This window comes from Colletotrichum fructicola, assembly GCF_000319635.2.
Source record: "Colletotrichum fructicola Nara gc5 chromosome Unknown KSG_Nara_v1_contig04, whole genome shotgun sequence".
Lineage (NCBI taxonomy): Eukaryota > Fungi > Ascomycota > Sordariomycetes > Glomerellales > Glomerellaceae > Colletotrichum > Colletotrichum fructicola.
Genome location: NW_027094054.1, coordinates 2,613,962 through 2,640,405, shown reverse-complemented (window position 1 = coordinate 2,640,405; position 26,444 = coordinate 2,613,962). Strand labels below are relative to the sequence as shown.

The window sequence follows — 26,444 nt, the reverse complement described above, 5'->3', positions numbered from 1 at the left end:
GCATTCGGTGGTCACAATGCCCGAAGACCCCTGCACTTCGGGCGGCACCAGAGCTCTCCCGGCGTCCAAATTATGGATCTATGACGCTCTGTTTGCACCAGCCCCACGGCTACCGCAGACTAAACCACCAAAGCTCTCTGGCGAAAACATCACGACCTGCTGATTCCGACAGTCGCTCTGTGAATTGTCTTTATAATTGAGATCTTTGCCTTTTTACAGGCTTTGTAAACCAAGCATACGACCAGTCGCCGCTGCAATCTGTCTTCGATCCGAAGTAAACAATGGCGCTCCCCTCAATCAGCTCCCTCGAGGATTGCTCCGACTGGGCCAAGGCCGCTGAGCCCTTCATTCCGCAGCTTCTCGATCTCCCGCGCCGAATCGCAGCGAGCCCGCAATCTCTTCCGCAGATCTACCTCGAGACAAACCCGCTCGTCTCCGGCTTCGCGTTCTCGCTCCTAATCGGTTTCCTCGCCCTCGTGGTGTCGGAGTACAACAGGAACTACTCCCAGATCGACCGGCTATGGAGTCTTCTACCTAACTGGTACATCATCCACATGGCCGCGTGGGCGCATTTGAACGGCATTCCCGCACAGAGGCTGATCTTGACTGCTGTTGCGACTACGCTCTGGAGCGTGAGTAGCCCCGTCCGACCCAGGCCTTCGTCCTACGCCAGCTAACCATATGCGCTTCCAGGGTCGACTGACCTTCAACTACTGGCGCAAGGGCGGATACGAACGTGGAAGCGAGGACTACAGATGGGAAATCGTCCGCAAACAAGTCCCGGCCGTCGTCTTCTTCGTCTTCAACGTGACCTTCATCTCATTCATCCAGTCCATCCTCCTCTTCGCCTTCTCTGCCGCGCCGGCCTACTCCCTCCTCCTCGCCAGCCGCGTCGAGCCCGCGATTTCCGCCGCCGACTGGTCCTTCTTCTCCGTTATCGTCGCCCTCGTCCTGAGCGAGTACATCTCCGACGGCCAGCAGTGGGACTACCAGACCGCCAAGCATTCGTACCTCAAGGACAAGAAGGTGCCCCGCGGCTGGGCGCAGGAGGATCTCGACCGTGGTTTCGTGACCGGGGGCTTATGGGCTTACAGCCGCCACCCCAACTTCTTCGCTGAGCAGATGATCTGGTTCGTGCTGTACCAGTGGAGTTGCTACGCGACCAAGGTGCTGTACAGCTATACCCTTGCCGGTTCCGCGTTCTTGATCATGCTGTTCCAGGGATCGACGTGGCTCACGGAGTTGATTACTTCCGGCAAGTACGCCGAATACAGCGAGTATCAGAAGCAGGTCGACATGTTCATGCCCACGTCGGTGTTTGGGTACCGTAAGCCGCAGCCCAAGATCATCAAGACCAGCGAATTGGCCAAGAGACAGACAAAGAAGGACAGGTGAACTGGCCGGCGACAGCATCCTGTCCGTCATCTAGAGCGACTTGGGAAATGCTACAAATCGTGTGAACTAGAGTAATGCATCTGTGTATACTTCTAGGGGGTCCTTCTAGTTCTAGGCGCGCTTCTGAAGTTTCTAGTCTCTATTCCCGTAGAAATAATTCATCACCGCAATGACACGCTCATGCATCGAGGTTCAAGCTCGCAAGACTGTCGACATAGTACGCCGGCACAGCCGCGGCGCCCTCCTTCTCCCAGTCCTCCTTCTTGTGCACGCCGGTCAGCACAGCCAGCGTACCGCCCAGCTTGCCTTCCCTTCCAAACTTGATGTCGGTATCAAGCCGGTCGCCAATCATGCACGTCCGCTCCCGGTTCAGCTGGAACTTGCCCTCGACGGCGTCCATCATGGCCTGCGACGGCTTGCCCAGCGCCAGCGGCTGCTGCTGGCTCATGTTGATCAGCGGGATCGAGATGGAGCCCGCGCCGGGGAAGAAGGTGTGCGACATGGGCAGCGTGCTGTCGGTGTTGGTCGCCAGGAAGACGGCGCCGCGGCGGAGGTACTGGTAGCCGAGCGACAGCTTCAGGTAGTTGATGTGGAAGTCAAGACCGGCGAGGACGACGCCAACCTCGGGGTCCAGCAGCGAGCCGTCGGCGATGCCGGCAAAGTCCTCCGGGCCGATGTCGCGGCGGAGGGCCGGGTCGGTGCCGCCGATGAAGTCGACGCCCTCGGCGCGGAGCTCGGCCTCGATGCCGGCCTCGCCGATGACGAAGACCTTGCGCTTGCCCTCGGGGAGCTGGAGGATGCGGGAGATGTAGACGGCGGAGGAGTAGGCGGAGCCGAAGATGTCCTCGACCTCGGAGGGGATGTCGAGGGCGGCGAACTTCTTGTGGTAGTCCGGGCGGGACTTTGTGGAGTTGTTGGTTACGAAGACGGTTCTCTTGCCTGTTTTTGGACGAAACGAACGTTCACGATGTTAGGGGCACGAGGGTCCGTTTACAAAAGGGGGGGTTGGGTGAGATTGAAGAGGTTACGGAGGGGCGTGAGAGTGAGAAGGGTGGTGAGTAACCTCTTGAGCGCAGAAAGGCGAGGGTCTCGCGGATGCCGTCGAACAGGTGGTCTCCAGACCAGAGGACGCCTTAGGTCGGGTTAGCCTGCTGCCGACCGCACACGAAGACGAGATCGATCATTACCATCGCAGTCTAGCAGGAAAGTCTGTCTCTCGGAAATCTCACGATCAGCCTCTACTCATCACGATGATTTACGAATATGACTCAGCGTCTGGTGGTGGGGGAATGGGAAATCGCGCACGTCAAACTTGTCGAGGAATTCTTGGATGGCGGCGGGGTCGCCGGTCAGGTATTTGGGTGGTTGAGACATCGTGACTTTCGAGCGCCTGGTGTTTTCAACAAAATCGACGGAGCGAATACGACGAGTGCTGGAGTGAGTTTGGAGCAAGGGTGGTTTAGGTATGGCGCTGGATGACGATAAGTGGACGGGAGTGAGAGTGAGGTTGAACGGCCATCGTCCGATTGGTCGATCCGCGGGTCGTGGCTGCCGCCGAGGTACGGGGCGTTGGTGGCAGCATGAGATTATTGAAACCCGGGGAGGAAGAGTGAGACTGAGACGATGCGGTCTCGGAGCTGGGAGGGCCATTGGAATATTTTGGTTCTGAATGTGACGAGCTAGCGTCTGTTTGTTGCACAAGACGGTTACGACGGAATGGTGAAATCTGGGGGAGAAGGTCAGGACGAACAGGCCGTTTGAGGCTTCTTGGATGAGATGAGTAAGGTGGATCTTCAGTTTCCAGCCTCCTTCCCCAGATTCAATGGCATGTCAACGTTGTGAATTCTAACTTGTTGCATGCATTCATCCGAATTACTGATGAGGCCATGTCGATGATTGCTCAAGGTGCGCATCTCGTAGGAGCGAAACCGGACGTTGAGCTTCATGCGGTTGACCTACATTCCTTCTCACGATGGCCTCCCGACGGAGTGGCACGCGGGGTCCCGGATCATTCAACAACTTACATGCAACTTGAACAGTCCAGAACGGGCAAGGAATGCAGTTTGGCACACTGTTCCCCCCTCAATGTTTCTCCTGGAGCAACTTGTCAAAAAGCTTACACCGCACATTCAGCAAACCTCTTCCGGTCGCAACAGTAAGGATTTCAATGGAATGCGATGCTATGCAGCTCATCCTCCCTACCCGCGTGGGTTAAGACGTCAAGAAGGAATAAGCAAACACAGCCGTCTGCGGAGCTTCCTCAAATGTTTCGTGCATATGCAGCATTTTCAACGGCATCGCCCCAGTGGACTCTGTCGCTGTAGCTTGCATTGGTAATCCGGAGCTATCTGACTCTTGCGGATGCCATCAGTCAGAACTTCCATCGTAAATGACGTCAGAAGGGATTGCTACATGAGTCGTTCACACAACTGTCGGATGGCAATGACAGTGGGTGGCGGCGCACGGCGCGAGGCAGATGAACGAATTTTCCACGTGCATATTCCTTTCTTATTTGAGATCCGTAAATACGGCCCGACAAGATCGCGACCCATCTGGCTGACGTAGATCTCCTTCAACGAATACTAAGCAAGCGTGGTTGGTCATAGCCATGCCGCCGAAGCACCGAAGGCTCCGTCGAACATTCAGCGGAAGATTGCCGCGCGGGCGGACGGCGGAATAGCGTCGATCAGCGGCTCCGCGACCCTGAAAGAAAGGTCCCTGGATGGCTCAATGGGTCCAATGAAAACCCATCCCCCCCTTTCGATGTCAACGGATTTTAGGTGATGGCAACCGAATCCCGCGCTGTTGCTCATGACCTGCGCTGCGGCTCTCCCGTTCGCAACGTGATGGCCGTGCCCCTAGCTCCGGTGGGCGGCGTCACATCTCACCATCAACATCATGCATCCTTGAAGAAATTTCGACACGGGAGATAAGGATGGTGTGCTGGCTGGCTCTGGCAGGAAAGTTTCTCATGCCGGCGGGCTAGGCATGCTAAGTCGCCTGCGCAAGGCCGACCGTGGACTGTCTCGTCTCCCCCCCCCATGCCGTGACTTCCTGACTGACCTGCCTCACTACCCAACTGAAAATAAGTCAGTCGACCTCGGCGGTGAGGATTAAGCTGTAAAAGACCGCTTCACCGCTTGCGCTCTGTTTCACCGACAGGCAGGCACCCTGGTGGAATGAAGCGTGGGGGGGAGAGACAGGCCGTCGACCATTGCAGGAGGGACTAGATCTCAGGGTCTGGTCCGGGGAAGGAGAAAGCACGGGACACCGACATTGGAATGATCGTGGTCGAGGTGAAGCTGAGTCTTGGTCAACCTGCCTTGAGGCGCACCTACCCATTGTGTCGTTAATTAGACGCTCCTTCCAAAGCAGAGACTAAATCGTCCTAACGGAGTTTGTCCGGTGAATGGCCTTTCACCTCGCCTTTTGATCAAGAATTTTTTTGGTCCTTTCTCCGGTCCGTCCACGAGGGTCGGTACAAAAAAGTTCACCTTTTTGCTCCCACCGTCTTATAAATCCTTCCTCTTCCCTATTCCATCTTTCCTCTCGCCACACCTCGGTCTCTCACGATACGAACCAAAGCGAAAAGCTCACCATCTCCATTCGCTTTACGAACTTCGTCACGCGCAAGGTTTCTCCGCCAAACAACTACTTAATTTGTTCAATTCCCTCCATCGTCACGTCACTTGCTCAATACACCCGACGTACACGAGACTTGACACACCACCACCACCATCACCACGCTCGCACCAAAATAACTCCGCTTGCCTATCAGCACCCGGTCCCCGTCCCTGGCTTCCATTCCGGCTCCCCGTCTTCAGCTCCTACCTTGGTCCCTGTCGTGTCCCCCATCCACCGGCCCAGACTTTCGTTGCCCGCGCTCCCCACCGTCCCAAACGCGACGCCGGCGGACCGTCTCATCTCAATATTGGGACCGAAAAAAACCAGTACTCCACTCGCTCTCGCCCATTAATTAGCAACCATGGCCCCCGTTACCTTCACTCAGGAGCAGCTCCAAAGCTTGCGTTCTCTTCCCGCCCCCGAATACACAATGGCATCCCACAGCGCCCAGCAGACTCCTGCCACGGCTTCCACTGACCTTTCTCAGACCGACTACTTCGGCCCGTCCTCGCAGAGCTCCTCTACTAACTCTTCGCGCACCTCCGCTGAGATCCAGCGTCCGGCCGTCACCAGCGCTCCCCAGCAGCTCAAGGCCAAGAACCCTCTCCCTCCTCTGTCCCGCGACTTCCCCAAGCCCGCCGAGGACATCAACGTCGCTGAGGCTCTTGCCCGCAAGCCCGGTCGCTGGACCATCCAAGGCGCTGTCGCCGCCGAGAACGCGCGCATCCGTCCCGTCGTTGACGAGGAGAAGGAGAAGGCCAAGCGTCTGCAGGCCCTCGCCGACGCAAAGAAGAACCTCTTCGCCGCCAGCGAGTCTCTCAAGACCATCTCCCTGCCTCCTCGCAAGAACAACTTCTAAGGAAGCCCGCTCCACCCCAACAACGTAAAATCACCAAAAACCAACAAAAACCAACAAAATCTTGCTTTTGCTTGTTACACTTCAACAATCGGTGCGCGAACGGACCCGTAGCGGTCGTTGAGGTACGATACCCACGGTTAGGTCGGAGAGAAGGATAAGGGAGGATAGGATGAAAAGCGATTGATTCGATGCGTCAGACGGAAGACGTCTCGGGAACTACCAGCGCACGGAAGCGAATTGTCATTGCACCAAACGGCGTTTCATTTGGTAAAGACTTCTGATTTTGCCTGTTCATTTGGTCAAGAAGGGACAAGAATATTGACGAGAGGGCCACTGCACGATACGGCAGTCTGAACCTGTACATAATGCATTCTGAGCAACCCATACTACCGGGTTTCGATCAGCCTAATACACACAAATCACCTACACTACTGCTACAGTGACAAGCATACACTTAGTTGAGGCGCTTGGCAAGAGAGAAGCCGTAAGCGACGGTCGCAATGAAGCCAGCAAGGTTGACGAGGGTGGAAACACCGTGCAGCTTGCCAAACGACTTGTTAAGGGCAAGCATCTCCTGCGAGTGCGGCGGCTTGTCGTAGCTCTTCTTCCCATCCTTCTTCTCTACACCGGATGTTAGTGACCATCAGATGAAAAAGTGACCAACCCCGCAATGAGAGTAATTACCCTGGGCATATCTAGCTGCCATGACCTTCTGCGTCTTGGGCAGAATCACTACCAAATTCAGCAGACCCGTCACAAACATGGTGGCGATGGGCAGCAACGCGCTGGTCCTGTTGGACTCATGCAGCAGACCGCTGATGCTGCTCTCCTGCACGCCAAACGGGCTGGCGCTGCCGGGGAACGTCAGGCCCATGACAGCGGGGAGGGCCGTCTGGATGGTGAAGTAGACGGGGAAGAGGGCGTTCTGAGCGGTTGAGAAGGCGGGCCGCTCGAGGACGCGGAACATTGTGATGCCATTCACAAAGGACTTATTTAGTCAGTAAATCACCAGTCTCAGGGTACATTGAGAAAGTCGTTGGCGACATACGTGGAAGAACGTCGTTCCCAAAAGGGTGCCGTATCTAGCCAAGGGCGTTAGGGATCGATGACGAATGAACTGATGAGACGGAACTCGTCTCATTGGGAGAAGTCGTTCTTACGAGATGATGTGGTACGGCGCCGCCGAGAAGAGAATTGAGTCGGGCATCTTGGGCGATGTTGGAGAGCTTTCTATTTGTTATGTTTTGAAGGTCTAGCGATGTTATTCGCAATGGAGAGTTGAGGTTGGAGGATGCGGTTGCGGCGGCGAATGGTAGCAGACCGACGGTGCCATCTGGAACGAGCCGCCGCCCAGTGAGGAGACAGGGGTTTGCAATGTATGAGGTCACTCTCGGCATGGGACTGCCACAGAGCGCCATGCCTGCGCTGCGCTACAGTGCTTGAACCTTACTCAGTAGGCGACATGCATAACGTCTATACATCTTATTGCTTCACTCATTAGTCCAATTCGAGAGTATTTTCGATGCCTCAATATGATAGGCACTCAAGTAATGCGACGTGCTGGGGGAAGCTGCAGGGGCCAGAGGAATACTCGCTAGCACTTCCCTTATCGTTATCATCACGTGATCGCGTGCAGAGCCAAGCGCATCCAAACGCGCTGGGGCGCGCAGCAGCCTGAAGCTCAGGATGGACCTCCTCTGCCTAAAGTGAACCAGGGTCCAGAACCGACGTCCCATCCGTCGCAACGCCATTCATTAATACCCGTTTCCGCTTTGCTCTTCAGTTCTTCACTTCCTGACTTGTTTGCAGTTGCTCGTCTCTAATGTTTGATTTCTGAAATAACGTCACCCCTTTCTCAAAGAACCACCCAAAATGGCGGACAAGGAGGCTTCCGTGTACATCATCGATGTTGGCAACTCGATGGCCGACTGCCACAACGGCCGCACGGAGTCAGATCTTGACTGGAGCATGCGCTATGTCTGGGACAAGATCTCCACCACCGTCGCCGCGTCGCGCAAGACCTGGACCGTTGGCGTGGTCGGTCTCAAGACGGATGACACTCGCAATGCCATGCAGGACGACGAGGGCTACGAAAGCATCTCCGTGTTGCAAGAACTCGGGCCAATGACTTTGACGTCCATGAGAGAGCTCAAGGAGGAGATCAAGCCGAGTGGCACGGAAACGGGCGATGCGGTTTCCGCGGTGGTCATTGCAGTCGACATGATCCAGACGTTCACCAAGAAGCTTAAGTACAAGCGCCGGGTGTACCTCATCACGGACGGTCTAGGGCCAATTGATGCGGACGACGTCGATGATATTGCCAAGAAGATCAACTCTGACGGGATTGAGTTGATTGTCTTGTGAGTGCCATGATCACCATTCGGCAGCATCAACTAACACGAGCAGGGGTGTGGATTTTGACGATGCTGAGTACGGCTTCAAGGAGGAGGACAAGCCCTCAATCAAGGTATGCCGGCGGACTTTACTAAGCCTGGAAAGTCACTTACACACTACAGAAACAAAACGAGGAAGTCCTGAAAGACCTTGCCTCGAAATGCGACAATGGTCAATTTGCAACCATAGCAGAGGCAATCGACGAGCTCGACACCCCTCGACTCAAGGCCGTTCGTCCCTACAAGACGTACGACGGTCCCCTGACCCTCGGCCACGCCGACCCGCCACCAGAGCTCAAGATCCCTCCTACGCCCGTCATCATCAACGTCGAGCGCTACTTCAAGACCAAGCTTGCCAAGGCACCAGGCTCCTCCACGGTTGTCGTGTCAGCTGATCCTTCGTCGCAATCGACGCACACCATGGACGCCGAGCCCATGGAAGGTGTCGAGTCGACAGCTGGCTTTGCTGCTGTGAAGTCTGCGAGGACATATAAGGTCAATGATCCTGATGCACCTGGTGGAAAGCGGGATGTCGAGTTTGAGGCGTTGGCGAAGGGGTACGAGTACGGCCGGACTGCAGTGGCGATTAGCGAGTCTGAGTGGAATGTCACCAAGCTCGAGACTATCAAGACGTTCACCATCATTGGCTTTATTCCGAGCGAAAAGGTATTTCCTTTCCTCCCTTGGTCAAACATGGTGCTTACAACATCTAGTACGAACCGTTCCTCAACATGGGCGAGACCTGCGTAACAGTCGGCCGCAAGTTTGACGAGAAATCCCAACTGGCCCTCTCTTCCCTGATTCACGCCCTTTACGAGTTAGAATCTTATGCCGTCGCTCGCCTCGTTATCAAAGAGAAGAAAGATCCCCTTCTCGTACTCCTTGCGCCTCGCATTGAGCCCGATATGGAGTGCCTCTACGATATCCCTCTCCCATTTGCGGAGGACGTTCGCGGCTACCAGTTCCCACCCCTCGACCAGGTCATTACCGTCAGCGGGCAAAAGATCACCACAAATCATCGTTTGCTCCCTAGCGATGAGCTAACTGATGCGATGAGTGATTACGTTGACTCGATGGACTTGGGCACTTTTGGCAACGATGATGAGGGGTAGGTCCCCTTCTTCACAACTCAGTGATATCACTAACACCCCCCCAGAAACCCTTCCGAATATGCCGCAATCGACGACACATACAACCCCATAATTCACCGCCTGAACCAAGCCATCCGTCAACGAGCCGTCGATCCAGAAGGCAAAATCGACCCCGTCCCACCAGTCCTCGTCCGCTACGCCGCACCCCCTGAAGACCTTGTCCAAAAGTCCGCATCATCAATCGAAGCCCTCATCACCGCGGCAGACGTCAAGAAAGTGCCTCCCAAAGCAAAGGGCAAGCGCAATCGCGAGACGATCAAGCCCCTTTCCGGCCTCGACGTCGACGCCCTCCTCGGCACCGCGCCTAAACGCGCCAAGATCTCCCCAGAGAACGCCATCCCAGAGTTCAAGCAGGCCCTCGATACTGCCGAGGACATTGCGCAGATCAAGCACGCCGCGGCGCAGATGGGCTCCATTGTGCGCTCGCTCGTCACGGACAGCTTCGGGGATGCCAACTATGCTCGCGCGGCGGAGAATTTGGGTGTGCTGAGGGAGGGCTTGATTGACATGGAGGAGCCGGGTATCTACAATGACTTTATGAGGGACCTCAAGAAGAAGATGCTCTCTGGAGAGTTGGGCGGTGATCGGAGAGAGATGTGGTGGAAGATTCGGACGTCGAGGCTGGGATTGATCGACCAGTCTGCGTCTGAAGTGTCGAAAGTGACGAGCGACGAGGCTGACGAGTTTTTGAAGTCAAAATAAGGCAAGGGACCAAGCGGGCGTTGGGTTCTGTAATGATCAAGTTGATTCTGTAGATTCTTATCGAATCTGTGCTACCGTCTATGAACCTGGCTATCTGTGTCCATGTTCTCAAGCTTTCCGCCAGTCAAATGACTCGGTTTCTCTCACCAATCCAAGCTTCCATGCATCGCAAACGAAAAGAAAGAAAGAAGAAATCTAAACCAGGGCATATCTCACAACTCAAGAAACGACAACCTTCTTCTCCGCCGCGGCCTGCTCGTCTGTCTTGGCCCGGACGGCGAGGCCGAGCATGGCGCGCAGAGTGTACGCGGCATCGTTGCCGGCGTTGTGCAGGTTCTTGGATGGTATATCGAGGTCCTGCAGCACGAAGATCAGGCTGCGGCCCTGGGTCTCCTCCCGCCAGGCCTGGTGCATGTCCTTGGTGTCGAGGCAGCGGATCATGCCGGGGACGGACCAAGGGTGGACGTCCATGCCGGTCATGAATGTGAGGTCGGAGCTCAGGCCGTGGCCGACGAGGACGATGTTGCGGGGCGGTTTGTCCTTGTCAGTGCCGGAGAGTTCGGCGAAGGCGTTGAGAATCTCGTCTCGCAGGTCTTTGCGCTTGGGATACTCGCTCTCACTGTGGTCCTGGTTAGTAGGTATGACGGAGTAAAGGGGGCTCGCGGGAGACCTACCCGAAATCGAAGAGATCAGGGCAACCCTTGATGTACTTCTTGTTGACAATCTGCTTGTAGTCCTCCGTGATGAGGTGGCGGCTCTTGATGTAGGGGAACCAGTCGCGACCGACCTCGCCAGGCGGAACGCCCACGATGTCGCGAGTGTCGAGGGTTGTCATGCCGACCTCCAGTACGGTCCCATGGTGCTCCTCAGCGACCTCTATGTCGATGCACATGAAGACAACATCCTTGTCCAGGACATGGGGAACCGGCTCGTCGACCTTAACCTTTTTGTCCTTGCCCTCGGTAACGCTGGGCAGGGGTCGGATGCCGAGGTACAGCTGGGCGTCGTAGATGTTCTCCTCCCGACTCTGTGTCTTCTCCTGCTTCCTCTTCTTGCTCTTGCTCTTGGGCTGATCCTCCTTGGCATGGGCGCTGAGGTTGGCCAGGAGGAACTCCATTCCATGTACGGTCGCTTCCTTGCAAGCGTCCTCATCCTCAGGGGCCGGAATCGCATTCTGGAGGGCCTTATACTCGTTGTGCGAGGAAGAGCGACCGATGTACTTGGGGCGGATGGTGCAAGAGGAGCCGAAGGTGAGGTAGAACTTCTCGCTTGGCTTGCCGGGGGGGATGGTCAGCTTCGTCTGGACCGAGGCGTTGATAATGTCGAGGAAGTGGTCGAATTGCTCGGTGGGGATGAAGATGAAAGGGGCTTGGTCGAGTGCCTTTGGGTGGTACACGTAGAAGCTGGGGTTGTTAGTCTTTCGTTCTCGGGGAAGGGTCTCCTGAGGGTGACTTACAAGTCCCAAGTGTGTTCTTCAGTCATGTTCTTGAAGAAGGGGGTGCACTGATAAAGTTAGCGGACTAAACCTTGCCTTGCAGGAATATAGGGAAGGAGCACTCACCTTTGGCCTGTTGGTCTTGCCAATGTAGCTCGAAGGGTACCGCTTTACGAGATCCCAAGCGACGAACTTGGTGTTCTCCTCCGACCATTCACCCGGCTTCATGGTTTCGTACTTGGGGAAGGTCTTTGTCATCAGCCTCTTGTACTCTTCAGTGGATAGCTTCTCGGAGGATGATGGAATGTAGACGGGTCTCGTGTGGTCCGTCTGTTGGCCCTGCGTTCTGGGGTCCTTGCCTGCCTTGGCGGCCTTGAGAGCAGCGGTCTGGCGGTCGAGGGCGAGGGTATCGAGGATGATCTTCTCAATGACCTCGGATTTGCTGGGGTAGGTGCGGTTCTCGAAGCGGAATCCTTCGCCGAGCAGCTCCTGCATGCGCTCAGCGAGCTGGTCGGAGGTTAGGTTGCAGTCTTCGATGGGTTCATCGGTGACGAAGACGTCTTGCGTCTTGAGGTCAGTTTGTGTGGTAGCCATGGTGGAATGAAGTCCAGAAGTTGTGATGTATGGGGGATAGGTCGCCAAAATATCAGAACTGGAAGGATCTTACAGAAGAAGGATGGAGGAGTTCAGGCAAGAGTCAATGTGAATGTGAATGTGCAACTGGTTTGTGTTGTAGTGTGGGAGAGGAAGAGAGTGGATGGTGTCGAGGGTCAAGAAGGGGCTTTTTATGGGTGACCGTGGAAGAAGCAGGTGAGGATGTGAGCTTGGTTGCTAATTTGAAGATATCGTGGAAGGAGGTGGGTGGGAGTTCCTTCCTGGAGGTGTAAAACAGAGAATATTTGAGGTTTTGAATTCAAATTGCTTCTCGAGTTGAATGTGAGTTGCGAAAGCACTTCGGTCGGTCAGCTGAATCAAACAAGCTATCGTTGAACTAGTAGAGAAGGTGAGAGGAAGTGGGGAGTACTCCTCGATCCGTCGATGAAGCTGGGCTCTCTCTGGCGAGATCAGACTAAAGACGCACTGTTATAGAAAGAATTACAACCGAATGTTGTAAATCGGGTGTATGTTTGTATATCTGTTTGCGGCAAGCATATGGCGGCTGGGGACCATACTCGTTTGATCCTGGGCTGAAGCAATCAATGCCACAAGCAATATCTACTATGCAAAGTTGGGATACACAGTTTGTCCATCAACTGCATACTGGCATTGGGTGAGGCTTGGGTCGAACAGGTCCCATTTGATGATGGCTTCCAGGACATATCAGGAATTGTCCCAATGGTAATTCCTCAGCAGAAAAGTGGCTGGTCCCTGAATTGACAAAGACCGAAACCCACGCTTGTTAAATAGGAAGATGTGCCTGAAAAGTCTGAGGAGTCCACAGGATGTCTTCTCACACATCAATTGATGTTCTTTGTTACGATGCAAGTGATTCAGCCTTCGCTAGGAGACTAACTGCAGCAGGATCAATCAAGAGCAGTGAAAGATGCCAGGTGAAAGACGACACATGTACAGGAAGCTCCCATTTTGCTGTACTTGCGGCATTTGCTCCGATCTCTGCCTTTGTCTCTGGTCATTCTCCATGAGTGTTGTTCGACTTGGGTTCCTGATGACTGGGGCTCCATTCCGTTTGCCAAATGAGACATACAGCTCCTGAAGCTGAGGAACCCTATTCAGTCTCACTCCAAGACCACGAGGGTTTGAAGATGGGATCCTCACAAGAACCTTCAAAACTCAAGCAAGATTTGCACCTTAGAAAAACCAAGCCAACAACCGGGACAAGTGTAAAGTAGTAGAGAAGAGAGACGATTTGGCCTCCTGCCATTAAATATCTGGTCCAACAGTTAATCCCCCTTTCTAATCCGCAAAGGCCAGCCCAAAAGCCGAGTCCCCATTTTTCAATAAACCCTCGGGTCCATCCTTAAAACGCCGCCGCTATGAAGAACGACTAGTCTGTTATACATTCCACCGCCAGCAGAGCCTTCTGCCACACATAATCATTGTCGGGTTCGTCGTCGTCCATGTTATACACGTCACCACCGCCGGTATCCCCTCACGGGGCACAGTCTCAAGACGTTGTCTTCTCAAGCAACTCCTTCGCCTCGTTCACCTTGGTCGCAAGGTACGGGCTTCCGCCACGGTCGGGGTGGTTGAGCAGCATCAGGGTGCGGTGCTGCTTGCGGATCTTGTCGCGGGTGACGCCGGACTCCCTGCAAGTGACATTCAGTCAGCCTTCCCCGAATCTTGGACGAACTTGCTGTAGGATCGAACTTACGACAGAGAGAGGACAAGGCAGGCCTCGCGCTTGTTCATCTTGGGCTCGAATCCGCCCTTGTAGAAAGCCTTGCCCATCGCGCCCACGCCGCCGCGAGATCGGCGCCATGCGACAAGTCCAGCTCGGCCCTGCACGCAGAATTGTTAGTTGCCTGCAACTGATGAGAAGGTCCACACAAGCAGAGAAGCGTACCAGGAAGGCCGCGACAGCAGCGCCGGTTCCGATAGCGAGAACAGAAGCCATGGTTGAGTATATACGTGTGGTGATGGTACAGTGTGCGGGCAAAAGCGGATCGCGGAAGAAGATGCTGGATGAGGTGGGAGCTTTTTTTTCCCTCCAAAGTTCGCCGTCCACCAAGCCCGTGATGCGCCGGAGATGGCCCGTGCACTTTGTTCAGTCAAGTCAGGGCGAGTCGGTCTTTGATCGGAAAGTCGGTTGTTCCGTGTCTCTTTTTTCTTCTTGTCCTTGAGGTGCTGGAGGTCGGGATGCACGCTAATCTTATCGCATAGTTCGCCCCACCATCCAATCGATAAGGCCGGGCCAAAAAATTTCTAAAAAACTTCCTGAAGATTTGGAGATCCCCAAGGCCATTTCGATCACCGCCTTCCGCTGAACGAGAGGAAGCGTCAACATCCTACCCACCCAAACCTCCTCCCCTCCCTTTTTCCGACAGATTCGAGCCCGTGATACCCGGTGAGGTATCTACGTCCTCACAATGAGGTACGTTTGCATCATTCCTGTCTTTCTTGCAAGAGAGAAAGGCTGGTATCATCAAAGTTTCAAGCTACTAACAATGCTCCCAGAATCGAAACCTGCTACTTTTGCAGTCGCCCTGCATACCCCAGCAAGGGCATCACCTTCGTCCGCAACGATGCCAAGGTCTTCCGCTTCTGCCGCAGCAAGTGCCACAAGAACGTACGTCTCTAAGCCGCCCGACCTTTGCCCCTCGAAAACCTCGAAGCGGAAGCAATACAGGAAGCCACACAGGAGACAACCAGCTAACCCGAACCGCCTCACCAACAGTTCAAGATGAAGCGCAACCCCCGCAAGCTCAAGTGGACAAAGGCGTACCGCGCCTCGGCGCACAAGGAGATGACGGTCGACAGCACGCTGCAGTTCGGCGCGCGCCGCAACGTACCCGTCCGCTACGACCGCGACCTCATGGCCAAGACGCTCAAGGCCATGGAGCGTGTCTCCGAGATCCGCGCCCGCCGCGAGCGCGTCTTCTACAAGAAGCGCATGCAGGGCAAGCGCGAGCGCGAGATCGCCGCCGCCCGCAAGCTCGTCGCCGAGAACGAGCACCTTCTCCCCCGCCTGCGCGGCTCCGAGAAGAAGCGCCTCGCCGCCGAGGGCGCCACCGAGGAGGAGATCGCCGCCATCGAGGCCGAGGGCCGCGTGCTGTCCAAGAACAGGGCCGGCAAGGTGTTCGGAAAGGAGAAGGTCAGGCAGCGCGTCACCGTCGACGGAGACGTCGTCGAGGAGAGGGAGGGCGTCATGCAGGAGGGCGACGAGGAGTGGGATGACGAGGAGGGCGACGATGACGAGGAGGGCGACGATGTTGAGATGGAGGATTAAGCGGGCTGGGAGAAAGAGAAAAATGAGCGAGACAAAGACAAAAAATGCTAATCGAGGAACCCCTATTTCCCTCTTCTCCTCGACGAGGAGGGTAGGGGGTGACTTTCTGGGTTTCTGGCGTTCAGGTATACAAGGCGGTATAGCATCGACGGCGTTGGTGGCTCTGAGGAATACCAAGAAGAAAAGTTTTCCGGGTCAGAACGGTCCATCATTCTCAGTCGCCGCCTTTGCTTTCCGTCTTCTGATGCCAGTCATCGTGGCAGCCTGCGCAACTGTAGATGCTGCATGCGCATGATGGCTTCATGTTTTGCCAAGGGCCAGCGGGCGCGTTGTCTAAGCTGTCCCGAGGATTGGCAGCCGGTTCACAGCATGGGTGCCTTTTCCAAGGCCAGGGAACATAGATTTCCAAATGCGAAAAGTCCACATCTACTACCGTCAATGTCATCCAAGCCGAAGTGGAAGTGATGCGCCCAAAGCGAGCGTCGCGGGTATCAATACTGTAGATGTTGTACAAAGGTTTCCCCCCAAAACTCCAAGCCGCAGGCCTTCTACGACCGAAAGCCCTGCTTCATAAACGACGCCCCATAAACTCTAACTCCTTCAGCAGCCGATTCACGCGACCTCCTTGCTCTCCTTTGTGGATTGATGATAATACGTCTTGGGCGGCATAGGAAGCCCCGCCTCGACATCCTCGATGATCTTCTTCTCCAGCGCCTCTTTGCGCTTGATCTCGTCCTCGGCCGTCTCGCTCCCGGGCACCGTCGAGTCACCGTAGTTGCCCGCGCCGCCCCGCCCGGTGGCGCCCCTCGCGGACCGCGCCAAGCTGGCGTTCACCGCCGCTTGTGTCTTGCCCGCGGCCTCCTCTTGCTGTTTGGTATCCGGCAGCGAAGAGTGATCATAAAAGTTGCCCGCCCCACCACGGCCGGCGCGGGCGTAGGCTGATCCGTTAGAGGACGATGTCGGACTGGTGGTGGTGGCGGCAGCAGCAGCGTCCTTCTGAGCCTCGACGTCCTGTTAAAGGCATCTCGTGAGCCAATGTCTTCTTTCGAACATGCTTGCAGTCGTTGTGGCAATTTGAAGTTGCACAACATTGATCTAGAAGCTTTGCATACCTCTGGCTTGGCCTTTTCAACGTCCTCGACGTCCTTTTTCGAGTAAAAATTGCCTGCCCCGCCTCGGCCGACCTTTCGGAATACGTCAGACATGACGATGGTCAGTGGGTATCTTGTGTCTAATTAAATCTGGCTCTGAACGTCTGACGCCTGCGCGATGTACGGAGAAAAGAAACGCGATTCGAAAGATATGGCCACGCAGGCAGACAAATCTATTGAATTGCCAGTCAATGAGTTAGGCAGGCGATATCTCTGATAAGGGCTGCTGGCTGCGGCGATGAGTGACGTGCGGCTTTGTTGTAAATGAAAGTCATTAGCGGGTTCACCCCTTGGCAGGTGTGGCGCCGCGGGGTTAATCAAAGCTGAGTGGGAGGCCCCGACCACGTTATCGGTGTCCGCAGCCGGTTCTATTTTTCGGCTTGTTCTTTTTTCAGTCAGAAACATTCCTTCGTCAATGAAGACATTCCATTGCCTCCTCTGGTTGCCGCGCGCCGACCGGTTGCCCGAGATTTGTTGGACGAACTGTGCTTTTTTAAGGACGTCCTGGCTATTCTCGAAGGGGAAGATGCATGCGGTTCATTGGACGAGGTTAATGTGACGCAGCATTCGCCTGTCGATCGCCGCGTTCGAGCATCCCTCAGTGAGCCTTCATCCTGGGCCTCCCACGTTCGGACAGGAGCCTCGAATTCTGTTCGGATTCGGGCATATTTGAAGGGAGATCGACAGGTACATCGACAAGGCCCCTTGAGATAGAAAAATGAAGACCGACGTCGTTGCTCAACATTGCTCGTCGACCGCACCGAGAGGGAGGCGATTGAAGACCATCATATCAGGTACCCGCGCGGCGCCGCCCTTCCCCGAGGGCCGCTAGGGGGCAACTTTCCCTTTGCATCTCACGATGTGATCCAGAAATAATCCAGGGGTCCAACCCCCTCGATGAAGGAGGAGCGGAACGCACGGGAGCGCCAGCACCCAAACCTTCTCTTCATCCCCGATGAACCTTCCGCAGAATACGGTGTGTGCTCCTGGGGCAAAGGGCAGCTGCTCAAAGATCAAGGAAACGGAGTATGCTTCCACGTGGATTGCTTTGGTGACGCAGGTACGCCGAGAGCAAGCTGTGAGAAGCAATAGTTTGAGCCACAAGGGGGAGGTCAACGACGAGTTTCGCAATGATAACGAGCACAGTTTGGAGAGTACCTCGGGGTACGGCTGGGTACCTGACATGTACCCACTCATTGACAGGGCTCTTGATAGCGACACGCATCTTGCGGAGCCTGTAGGGGTGATGTGCAGCTGCCGCGAGAGGGGCTGGCTAGACGTGCTGATCGCCCTAGCCACTTTTCGAACTCTCGTCCGCTTGTATCTCCGCCGTTTCCTGCTCTCGTCAATTTGACGCGGGGATGGCAGCGCGCAATGATAACTACGGCCGGACCGGGATGGAGAGGTGACGGCTGACTCTGCGATAATCGTCCCGATGCCGGTCGAAGAGAAGGGAAAAGAGAAAATCCCATACTCACGTAAGACGAGGCGCAGCTAGCCCTCTCCCGTGCTCGGTCCCATGACTACGAGGAAACAGGCATCTTCCTGATCCATGTCTCGTTTCCTGTAAGATGCGACTTCGGCCGTGAAGCTGTCACTTCAGTGGGAAACCTTATCTCCTGGACAAGCAGGGTTGAGTCTCTGAAGACCGTACACTATCCGTACCGGCACAAACGGTTTGTGCAGTCATTGTGCGCGACTGAAAGATCGGCGGGGATTCCTGCCTTGATTGGAGAGCTCATGCATGGTGATTCCAGCTTCGGGATGGCATGGCACTGTTCAGAGAGTGAGGGGTGCAGCTGCACGCCTACAGGGCATGACCCTGACGTTCGTGTCTCATGGAGTTGCCCTACAGAACCACACTGCTGAAGTTTTGTGAGCAATCGTCGATTCGGCCCAGGAATTTCCTCTTCATCCGCGCGGCGGACTGGGTCCTCCCTGTTTTACAGCGCCGACAAATGGGGATAGAGTTGACGATCGACATCGAGTCGGCCATTCTGCTGTGGAGTATGCGATTGTTGGGCGACTTGGGGCGTTGCCCTTAGTGCGTTTTTTATTCTGCCCGAGCCAACTTTTTGAAAACCTTTGGACAGGTTGTCGGAGTGCAAACCGATGGGTCTGCGTGCCATGATTTGTTGAATGCGTGTGAAGGGAAGGGATTGAAGTAATGCTTGTCCAACTCGTCGGAACAGCTGTCGATCCTGAACATGGATGCCGACTTGCAAGCTGTGGCAGCGCCAATCCGCCTCTTGCGTGGATCAGACATTGGTGATGTTGATTCCCATATGCAACTTTGAACAACTGTTCTCTCGGCTGCCCCCGATGCCGTCTGCCCCGTCCACGTAAGACAAGTCCTTGCAACTTAATATCAAAGTCCTTGTTCAGGGCGTGGCGAGTCGCGGTTGAGCCGCTTGTGAGACCTTGACCGCTTTGCTGGGGCTCAATAGCAAGTCAAGTCCCTTAACCAGACCGATAAGATCCTAGTAAATCTCGGGCGTCTGACCAAACCAATACGTTTTCTGCGAGAAGGTCATCTGTCGGTGACATAGCGTCGATTTAAGAGTTAAGGCGTTGTACTAAGATGCGTGCCCTTTTCTCCTGGAATCAAAGAGGACTAGTTGCCATCATCCCTTGGTATAAAGTTGCCGCCCGGTGAAGGTGTTTCTAGGTGCAAGGCAGAGTACTTATACATTACCCAAAAGATTGACAAAAACGGTCACGAGTATTGATTAGTCGCAAGTAGTCAAGTTGGCGACAAGCCATAGAGAGCCGCAGAGCAGTAGACGTTAGAGCATAGTTTTCTCTCGTCCAACTGCTGGACGTCAGGCAGAATGACTCCATTACGAGCCACCAGAAGACTTCATTCGACGTTGAGGACACATTCAAGCCCGAACAACGGGACACGCCGAAGATGTCTTGGATTCATTCAAAGCGTCAGTTTTGGCAACTGAAACTCCGATCAACCCAGCCTGGACTTGGACGGCTGCGCCCAGTGACGCACTGGTTGCATGCCAGGTGCATTGAGAAGGCGAAAAGCTTTCAAGACTCAAGCAAAACATGCCCTCACTCTTCGTTGCCAACTTGCAGTGTGGTGTGGCGTGTCCATGTCCGGTCCGGTTACTGGCGGGCCGGCCGGTGCTGGAAGGAATTCTTCGCTGACGATCTTCCCATTGCCCTGTGAAATTCCTGCCCGCTGTTTAGATATTACACCACACCTGAAAAGCGCAGATACCGGGGAAGTAGTGTCAAGTGGCGAACGTGGTCCATTCTGACCGGTGAGGCGGCGGCGGGCAGAGACAACTTCAGCGACGGATTGCATCGGAGAGAGCACAATGACCGACGGGAGGAGCGGCGTGCCGCCAGTGCCACGAAAGCCCACCCGACTTGCCCAGAGCAGCAGGCCGCATGGTGCCCGATGGAAGGGAGATGGGAGCAGCTGACCGTCCCGAATGGCTCTGGCGGCGCTCTAGTACGGGAATGACGAGACGGGAGCGAGACGGCCCTTGGGATAGAGCGTTTCCCCGGGACTGCGGGATCCGTAATGCGTGCCGCGGTAAAGACCTCAGAAGAGAGTTCTCTGGAATCAGCGGATTCATGGCCAGCAAGGACACGAATGAGGCGACTGTGGTCTGCGGGAGTCGTGCGCTTGACGAATTCGAGGCAATTAGCAGGTAGGGACAGGCGAGGTAACGTAGCCGAGCATAAAGATTCGCCATCGCATGGCATCGCATCGTATGCATCAGAAAGTGCGTACATATACATACGACGACGGGGGCGGCGGCGTTGACTGACGCGCCAGCCAGCACAGCAGCGTCAGAAAGCCCCAAGCTCGGGCAGCCTCTTCATCCGATTCGCTCCTGGCCGCCCCAACGGCAACCAACAAGCTGGATAACTTCAGGCAGACCGTCCCAGCGGGTGAGTCCTGTGATTTGTAGTCACCGGGAGGGGCCTGCATTGGACCAGAACGTCTTGGTGGTTGGAGGTGGTGGTGGTGAGGAGGGATTAGGTGTGGCAGCCCCAGGCGGAAAGGTCGCCAAGTGCAGAGCCCGCCCGGCCATCCTCTTGGGGGCACGATTAGCACATCGTCGCTGGGGGTTTGGCTGGACTGCGATGCCCTTACCTAAGGCAGGATGAGGGACGAGCTGGGCAAGGAGTGGGATTTGAAAGACAACCTGAAGTGAAGTGACAAGGAAGAGGGGAAGAGATAGAGGAGGGGCGTGTGGGTGGTGTGGTGGCAGTAGGTACGGATAGTCAGTAATACCCTACCAATTGGCCAGTGGTTCTCTCTCCATCGTCGCAGTTGCTGTCGCACTCTGCAATTCAACTGAGTACCGCAATTTTTTTTTATCTGAACTTTTTTTTTTTCTTTCCTCGACAAGAGGCATTTCTTTCCCCTTGCTTTCCACCGTGCTTTCCGCTCAACATGGATTTGAGACCTGGTCCGTGTTTGTACAGTCAGAAGCAACTACGTCACTGCCTCTCTCAATACGGACGGACTTTCCCCAGGTATCCGTACACTGTCCCCACTGTGCGGTCGCAAGAGCGCTGTCAGCCATCGCCACACAGTGTACAGTCACCGCGCCTCTGAGTCAACACTGTAGTCTGCACTGGGGGCGTGATTGTAGCACTGATGGGCATGTGGTTTCTCTGAGGAGGGCAGGGCGAGGTATCTTTCTGCATCTTAACCAATGGCTCTGCACTGTGCAAGAACTGGTTCCTGCTTCTCCAGCAGCTTAATTTTAGTGCGAGCACCTAGGTACCCAGAGCGAGCTTCCCCAATGCTGATCAGCCCAACAGCGCCGTCGAAGAACTGTCTCTAGCTTGGCTCCCGTGTGATCAACGATCAACAGAACCGTCGGGGAATTCTGTTTTCTTTATTGTTTCTTTTGGTGTTCTCTGCGGCCTGCTGAGATCTCCGGTTCTTACCACCACTCAATTGATTGGCAGGAGGTGATGGAGAAGTGGAAGCCAGAGAACATGTACGTTGACAGCAACAGAAACCAACTCAGGAAAAGAGCTCTCTGTCTCAATGTCTACCCGAGCCGATGTCAAGGCACACACGGCAATTGAAGAAACGCTACACATCATTCATCCGAGTTTCAATATCTGTACTTTGCAGACACGCAGCACTTTCTTATTCCACCTTCCCCAAGCTTCCTGTCTCTCGTCCGGCCTGCTACCCCTCATTCGTCCACGGCATAGCACAACACAGCGCATTGCGCACAGCTCACACAGCTCACAACCTTGAAGCTCGCACAGCACAACGCGGCATGGACAACATGGCAAGGCAGGCCATGGCATGGCAAAGCATCGAAACCAAAACACGGTAGAGCTACGGATGCTGCTACTGCGTTCCTCCCCGCGTCCTATTACTCTCGTTCCTGATCCGAAGAGGAGCCACTTCTCCATTTAATTGAGAAACGGAGGCGACCAATGCTCCATCTCCAGACTCCTGGCCGCGCCCGGGAGCAAAGGATGGACTTCCGGTTGAGGTTGGACGGATACACCTACGGGTACCTGATGGAGTTGTCAGGCCAGCAGGCAGGGGAGAGAAGCTGTCGTGGGGTGCAACGCAACTAAGCGTCTGGCGGTCGCCGAAACATGCCACTTTGCTTAACGACGAGCCTCTCGCTTGAACCCAAGACATGGCATTTCCTGAACCCATCCTCTCAATCATTCCACTGGGTTCCCTCGCGAACAGCATCTTTCGTCAAATCAACCCCAATGAGAAGAAGAAGAAGAAAAGAAAAAAAAGGCTGGCACAACACTACCATTTCTCACTTCAGACGAGAGCACGGCGAGGGGAATTGACTAGAGAATGATAGGCCACCCGAGCCAAATTAAGCCACCTTTGTCCGGGCAGAGCAAGGCACGAGTCCACCATCTTTTGGAGTGAGACGGGCGAGGCACCGTACCAACAAAGAACGGCGGTCCTTTGCTGGGGCATCTCATTACGTTTGGCTTTGCGCTGACGGTGGATGCCTCTCTCTCTCCAAAAACATCCAAAGCCTACACCTAACCCGAGTTCGTCTCTACCGCCTGCACGAGCAACTCTGCTGAACGAGGCTCGCAATAACTAACTGCTGTAGGCAGTCTTTTTCAGAACCATCGCTTCGAGCACATCAGCTTCGAGAGGATAAAAGTGCCGGACATAAAATTGCCCATTGCTATTTACGACATGCAACCCAGGCACGCTATCGGGCTTGAATCAGCAAGGATTGGTTGATGGATCTGGCTGGACTGAACATGGGGACGGGGGACTGCAACTTGGGCCTGGGTCTGAATGGACTGGTCTCCCAAGATTGATCAGCTCACCCCTCTGCGAGTGACCTTTCCCCGCCGCACCGGCGCCTTACGGACACAGCAATCGCTCGGGAGGCCGACCATCGCTGGTCCAGCGGCGGCCCAGGGCAAGCCCAGAGAGGACAAGGACACACCACGGGCCATGCTCCATGCTCCTTGTTCCTGGCGCCCGTCCGCTGTCCACAGCGTCGTCGTCCACTTCCCACCACCGGAGCGAGCGCGTGGTGCTACCTGGCAGCCCAGGCGGCTTGTACGAAGTACCTTACACTGTGGGACTGCAATTGGCACTGGACACCTTCTCTCTCCTCCTGCGGCTGCGCAAGGTGGAAGGGGTCAAGAGGTACCTTCACTTCACCATCCATACCGTGCCCGCCCCGGTTGCCCACCCATGGACACTTCTTCCACTCTCCAACCAAACTCCAAAGTCTACGCCCCCTTTTCCGCGGCCCACCCCCAGCCCCAGTCCACCACTACATCCCTCCACCCTTTCTCTCCTCTTTCGCTGTCTGGCGGCGCTCTACGGCGGTACAAAGCACAGTATGGCGAAAGGTGAGCAATGAGGACGTGGGAGGGAGTGTCGTGGGCAGAGCGAGAGACGAAGAGACGCAGAGCGGGAGACAGACGGCGGGAGAGAGACAGAGAGAGGAGACTGTGCCCCTCCCCTCCATCCCTCCTTCTGGCACCTTCATCCTAGTGATCTTGTTGCTAAAGCGGCCAATGAAGACAGATCCTCGTCCCCGACCAGCGCTTCTCTTTCATTCTGGCAACTTGGGAAAGGGCTGTCTGGTCTGTTTCGCCCATCGCTGGACTTTTTGGGTCCCTCTTCCAAACGTCCTCTGTCTCGAGCCCACAACTTTTGCTCTCACTCAGCTTCCGTCCATACAAAACAAAGCAACACAGAACACAGCACAGAAACAAAAAAGTTGAAGCCGGCCTGGACCTCGAAAGCCCTGTTGATCATCAGTCGACTAACCCCCTAGAGCCCCCTCCAAAGGAAGACACCCTTAACCGTTCAATACCACCGCTACCAGTACCACCACCACCTCCCACCACATGCTGTCGGCTGGCCCAGCTCGGAGCTACTAGGCACACCCGCCCACAGACACACCCCTGCTGAATTGCTGCTCCTCCCCAAAATAATATTATTTCTTGCGTCCGGAGGCTTGTCTTTGCGACTCACTCATCACCTGCCTACTCGTCTAACACCGTCCAACACCACCACCAAAACACCACCGTTTCTACAAACGACTACGTTTCTACGATATTTTGCGAGTCACAAAGTGTTCGACCACCCGCGTCGAACCTGATCAGCATCGGTAGTCGGCAATGGCCTCCTCAAAAGTATGCCCGACTTCGGGATTCTACCCCATGCCCTGCCCTGCCTAGCTCGCTCCTATCACGCATCCGCAACCCAGTCTCTCGTGCTGATTACTCGTCGATCGTCTTCAGGAAATGCAGCAGACCACGAGGCCATTGAACCAGCACCGTCCGTCGCTCTCGTCTGCCTCTTCTTCCGGACTTACCACCCGACAATCCCACTCGCGTACCAACTCCCACTCCATCCTCAGCGGCGCCCTCAATGCCAACCACCGTGTCACCCGCCGAAAGTCCATGACGAACACTGCTGCGAACGCGGCAGCCATGGCAGCGGCGATCAGAGAAGTCGGAGGGGATAAGGTCACGCCTATTGCCGTGAGCTCTCGCCGTAACACGGCGTCGAAGAGCGCTGCCGCTCGCGCCGCAATCGTCGGGAGCCTACCTTCTCCCCCAGCGAGCCTGCCAACGCAGAAGTTCCACTTGGACGGCAAGATGGACGTCAACGAGAACGCAATTGAGGACGAACCGAACAACGCATCGGGCGACGAGGGTGAAAATAACACGCAGAAGGCTCGCATGCGTCGTGCTAGCGATGGCCAGCCTCTCGTCAAGGAGGGCAGCAGGAAGTTCAACCGCGTTGAGCTCAAGTGCGAGACTTGCGGAAAGGGATACAAGCACAGCAGTTGCCTGACCAAGCATTTGTTCGTTCCCTTCCCCATTCCCCGCATCCCCGTTCTCCAGTTCCCGTCCCGGGTTTCGAGATCCGAACGACGGACCTGGTATCATCAATGTAGTAATCGGGCGGTTTGTTGACTCATTCTCTGGTCAGGTGGGAACACACTCCCGAGTGGTCTTTGACTTCCAAGCTCCTCATCTCTAAGCACCAACAAGTGCAACTACTCGAGGCAGCATCTGTCCTTCTGACAATGAACCATGGTAAGGACGAGGCCGACGCCGACGCGGCCACGCCCCCGGATTCTGCCAAGGATTTCCCCAGTGACCAAGAGTCTGCCTCTCCGGCGGCATCTGGATACTCGGACGAAAGGCACAGCTCGGCTGATACCACTCCTCCGCCTCAACTGGAAGGTTTTGCTTCGTCGGATCGTTCGTTCGCGAAGAGATTTGGCTCTGGAAGCGGATTCGGTCGGTCGTATCAATCTGCGCCTTCTACCAACCCACTCGTGACGGGCAGCATGCCCCATGACTCGGGAATCTCCTCCCACTTCCGCCACAACAGCCAGGACCAGCGACCACCGTCGTCAGGAAGGAATGCTACTGGTCAAGAAGACCGTGACCTAGCGGCTGCCGTCGAGCTCCTGAGCTGCAGTTTCAACAGCAACAACGGGCGCCCGGTGGGTGTTCCCGCTGATGCTCCTCCCGTGCCTCCTCTGCCGGCGCAATACCTCGATCAAGCCGCATCATTCTCCAGTGCAGGGTTCAGTGGTGGCTTCGGCGCAGGATTCAGCGCAGGATTCCTCAGCAGCTTCCCCAGCAGACAGCCCGAGAGCTTCACTCGCGGTGAAGTTCGCGGCGCCGATGTCAAGATGGAGGACAACGACAGTGTCATGGACGATGACGACTTTGACCGTCGATCTCGATCTCGAAGCGACGAGGACGACGATGGCGTTTTCGGACGGATGGAAGAGTAGCGCTTCTGCCATCGACCATTGATGCCGACGATATCTGAGGATATGAGTTCATGACCGCGAGGGGAAGACGAGGGGAGGAATGTTTCATTTGTACCACCATATACTAAACCCTGTAAATGAGGTGGTTCTGTCTCCGCCGCCGATCTCTCAGCACCAAGGAGTGGAGGGCCCGATCTTGCATCATCATGGCGAGGCCATGGGAGGGGGAGCAAGGCGTTGGGCGCCGGGGGGAAGGAGATCGAGATTGCATCTCCACGAGGTTAAAGTGAGAGACGGAGAAGGCGTCGAGCGAACGCCCAAACTATCACACTGATGGATCTTACGATACAAACGAGTGCGATGTCCACACGAATGGCCACAAGCTCTTTTGATCGGTTTGACGCCAGCATAAGAAATAAAGAGAAAAAAAGATCAAAAATCGGCATGTGCAAGTTGTGACCTGTTTGGCCTTGATGACGGAGATGGTTGGCAATAAATGACTGGCTGTAGTCGGTGGCTCTTGTTTACCATGGCGATGGTTGGCTGGATTGATGCGGCAGGTTGGCAGGCTCAAGCCAG

General features: G+C 55.4%; 10 protein-coding genes across 10 annotated transcripts; 5 read left to right on the top strand and 5 right to left on the bottom strand.

Annotated features, from left to right (window-relative positions):
• Positions 1-281: 281 nt before the first annotated feature.
• Positions 282-1,395, top strand: CGGC5_v007556 (Uncharacterized protein; the record flags this gene model as incomplete). Its single annotated transcript, XM_032034243.1, has 2 exons — positions 282-632; positions 694-1,395. The coding sequence occupies 2 exons, from the start codon at positions 282-284 to the stop codon at positions 1,393-1,395; spliced, it is 1,053 nt and encodes a 350-aa protein (XP_031886751.1).
• A 178-nt stretch (positions 1,396-1,573) lies between these two features.
• Positions 1,574-2,769, bottom strand: pho2 (4-nitrophenylphosphatase; the record flags this gene model as incomplete). Its single annotated transcript, XM_032034242.1, has 4 exons — positions 1,574-2,334; positions 2,459-2,527; positions 2,583-2,604; positions 2,701-2,769. 4 exons carry the CDS (start codon positions 2,767-2,769, stop codon positions 1,574-1,576), a joined length of 921 nt encoding a protein of 306 aa, XP_031886748.1.
• A 2,611-nt stretch (positions 2,770-5,380) lies between these two features.
• On the top strand, positions 5,381-5,878 carry CGGC5_v007554 (uncharacterized protein; the record flags this gene model as incomplete). Its single annotated transcript, XM_032034241.1, has 1 exon — positions 5,381-5,878. The coding sequence occupies one exon, from the start codon at positions 5,381-5,383 to the stop codon at positions 5,876-5,878; it is 498 nt and encodes a 165-aa protein (XP_031886749.1).
• A 454-nt stretch (positions 5,879-6,332) lies between these two features.
• On the bottom strand, positions 6,333-7,085 carry CGGC5_v007553 (putative mitochondrial outer membrane protein; the record flags this gene model as incomplete). Its single annotated transcript, XM_032034240.1, has 4 exons — positions 6,333-6,499; positions 6,563-6,866; positions 6,927-6,960; positions 7,039-7,085. 4 exons carry the CDS (start codon positions 7,083-7,085, stop codon positions 6,333-6,335), a joined length of 552 nt encoding a protein of 183 aa, XP_031886754.1.
• A 665-nt stretch (positions 7,086-7,750) lies between these two features.
• On the top strand, positions 7,751-10,124 carry KU80 (ATP-dependent DNA helicase II subunit 2; the record flags this gene model as incomplete). The annotated part of the gene is made up of 5 exons (XM_032034239.1): positions 7,751-8,238; positions 8,285-8,345; positions 8,395-8,937; positions 8,985-9,379; positions 9,428-10,124. The coding sequence occupies 5 exons, from the start codon at positions 7,751-7,753 to the stop codon at positions 10,122-10,124; spliced, it is 2,184 nt and encodes a 727-aa protein (XP_031886755.1).
• Positions 10,125-10,343: 219 nt separating this feature from the next.
• On the bottom strand, positions 10,344-12,153 carry GFD2 (Good for full DBP5 activity protein 2; the record flags this gene model as incomplete). The annotated part of the gene is made up of 4 exons (XM_032034238.1): positions 10,344-10,743; positions 10,799-11,527; positions 11,581-11,627; positions 11,686-12,153. 4 exons carry the CDS (start codon positions 12,151-12,153, stop codon positions 10,344-10,346), a joined length of 1,644 nt encoding a protein of 547 aa, XP_031886752.1.
• Positions 12,154-13,684: 1,531 nt separating this feature from the next.
• Positions 13,685-14,134, bottom strand: pam18 (Mitochondrial import inner membrane translocase subunit tim14; the record flags this gene model as incomplete). Its single annotated transcript, XM_032034237.1, has 3 exons — positions 13,685-13,826; positions 13,892-14,019; positions 14,084-14,134. The coding sequence occupies 3 exons, from the start codon at positions 14,132-14,134 to the stop codon at positions 13,685-13,687; spliced, it is 321 nt and encodes a 106-aa protein (XP_031886753.1).
• A 472-nt stretch (positions 14,135-14,606) lies between these two features.
• Positions 14,607-15,466, top strand: rlp24 (Ribosome biogenesis protein rlp24; the record flags this gene model as incomplete). Its single annotated transcript, XM_032034234.1, has 3 exons — positions 14,607-14,611; positions 14,695-14,806; positions 14,915-15,466. 3 exons carry the CDS (start codon positions 14,607-14,609, stop codon positions 15,464-15,466), a joined length of 669 nt encoding a protein of 222 aa, XP_031886717.1.
• A 612-nt stretch (positions 15,467-16,078) lies between these two features.
• On the bottom strand, positions 16,079-16,671 carry CGGC5_v007548 (uncharacterized protein; the record flags this gene model as incomplete). The annotated part of the gene is made up of 2 exons (XM_032034233.1): positions 16,079-16,477; positions 16,579-16,671. The coding sequence occupies 2 exons, from the start codon at positions 16,669-16,671 to the stop codon at positions 16,079-16,081; spliced, it is 492 nt and encodes a 163-aa protein (XP_031886718.1).
• A 7,575-nt stretch (positions 16,672-24,246) lies between these two features.
• CGGC5_v007547 (uncharacterized protein) lies at positions 24,247-25,886 on the top strand (the record flags this gene model as incomplete). Its single annotated transcript, XM_032034232.2, has 3 exons — positions 24,247-24,261; positions 24,370-24,938; positions 25,067-25,886. The coding sequence occupies 3 exons, from the start codon at positions 24,247-24,249 to the stop codon at positions 25,884-25,886; spliced, it is 1,404 nt and encodes a 467-aa protein (XP_031886723.2).
• Positions 25,887-26,444: the final 558 nt, after the last annotated feature.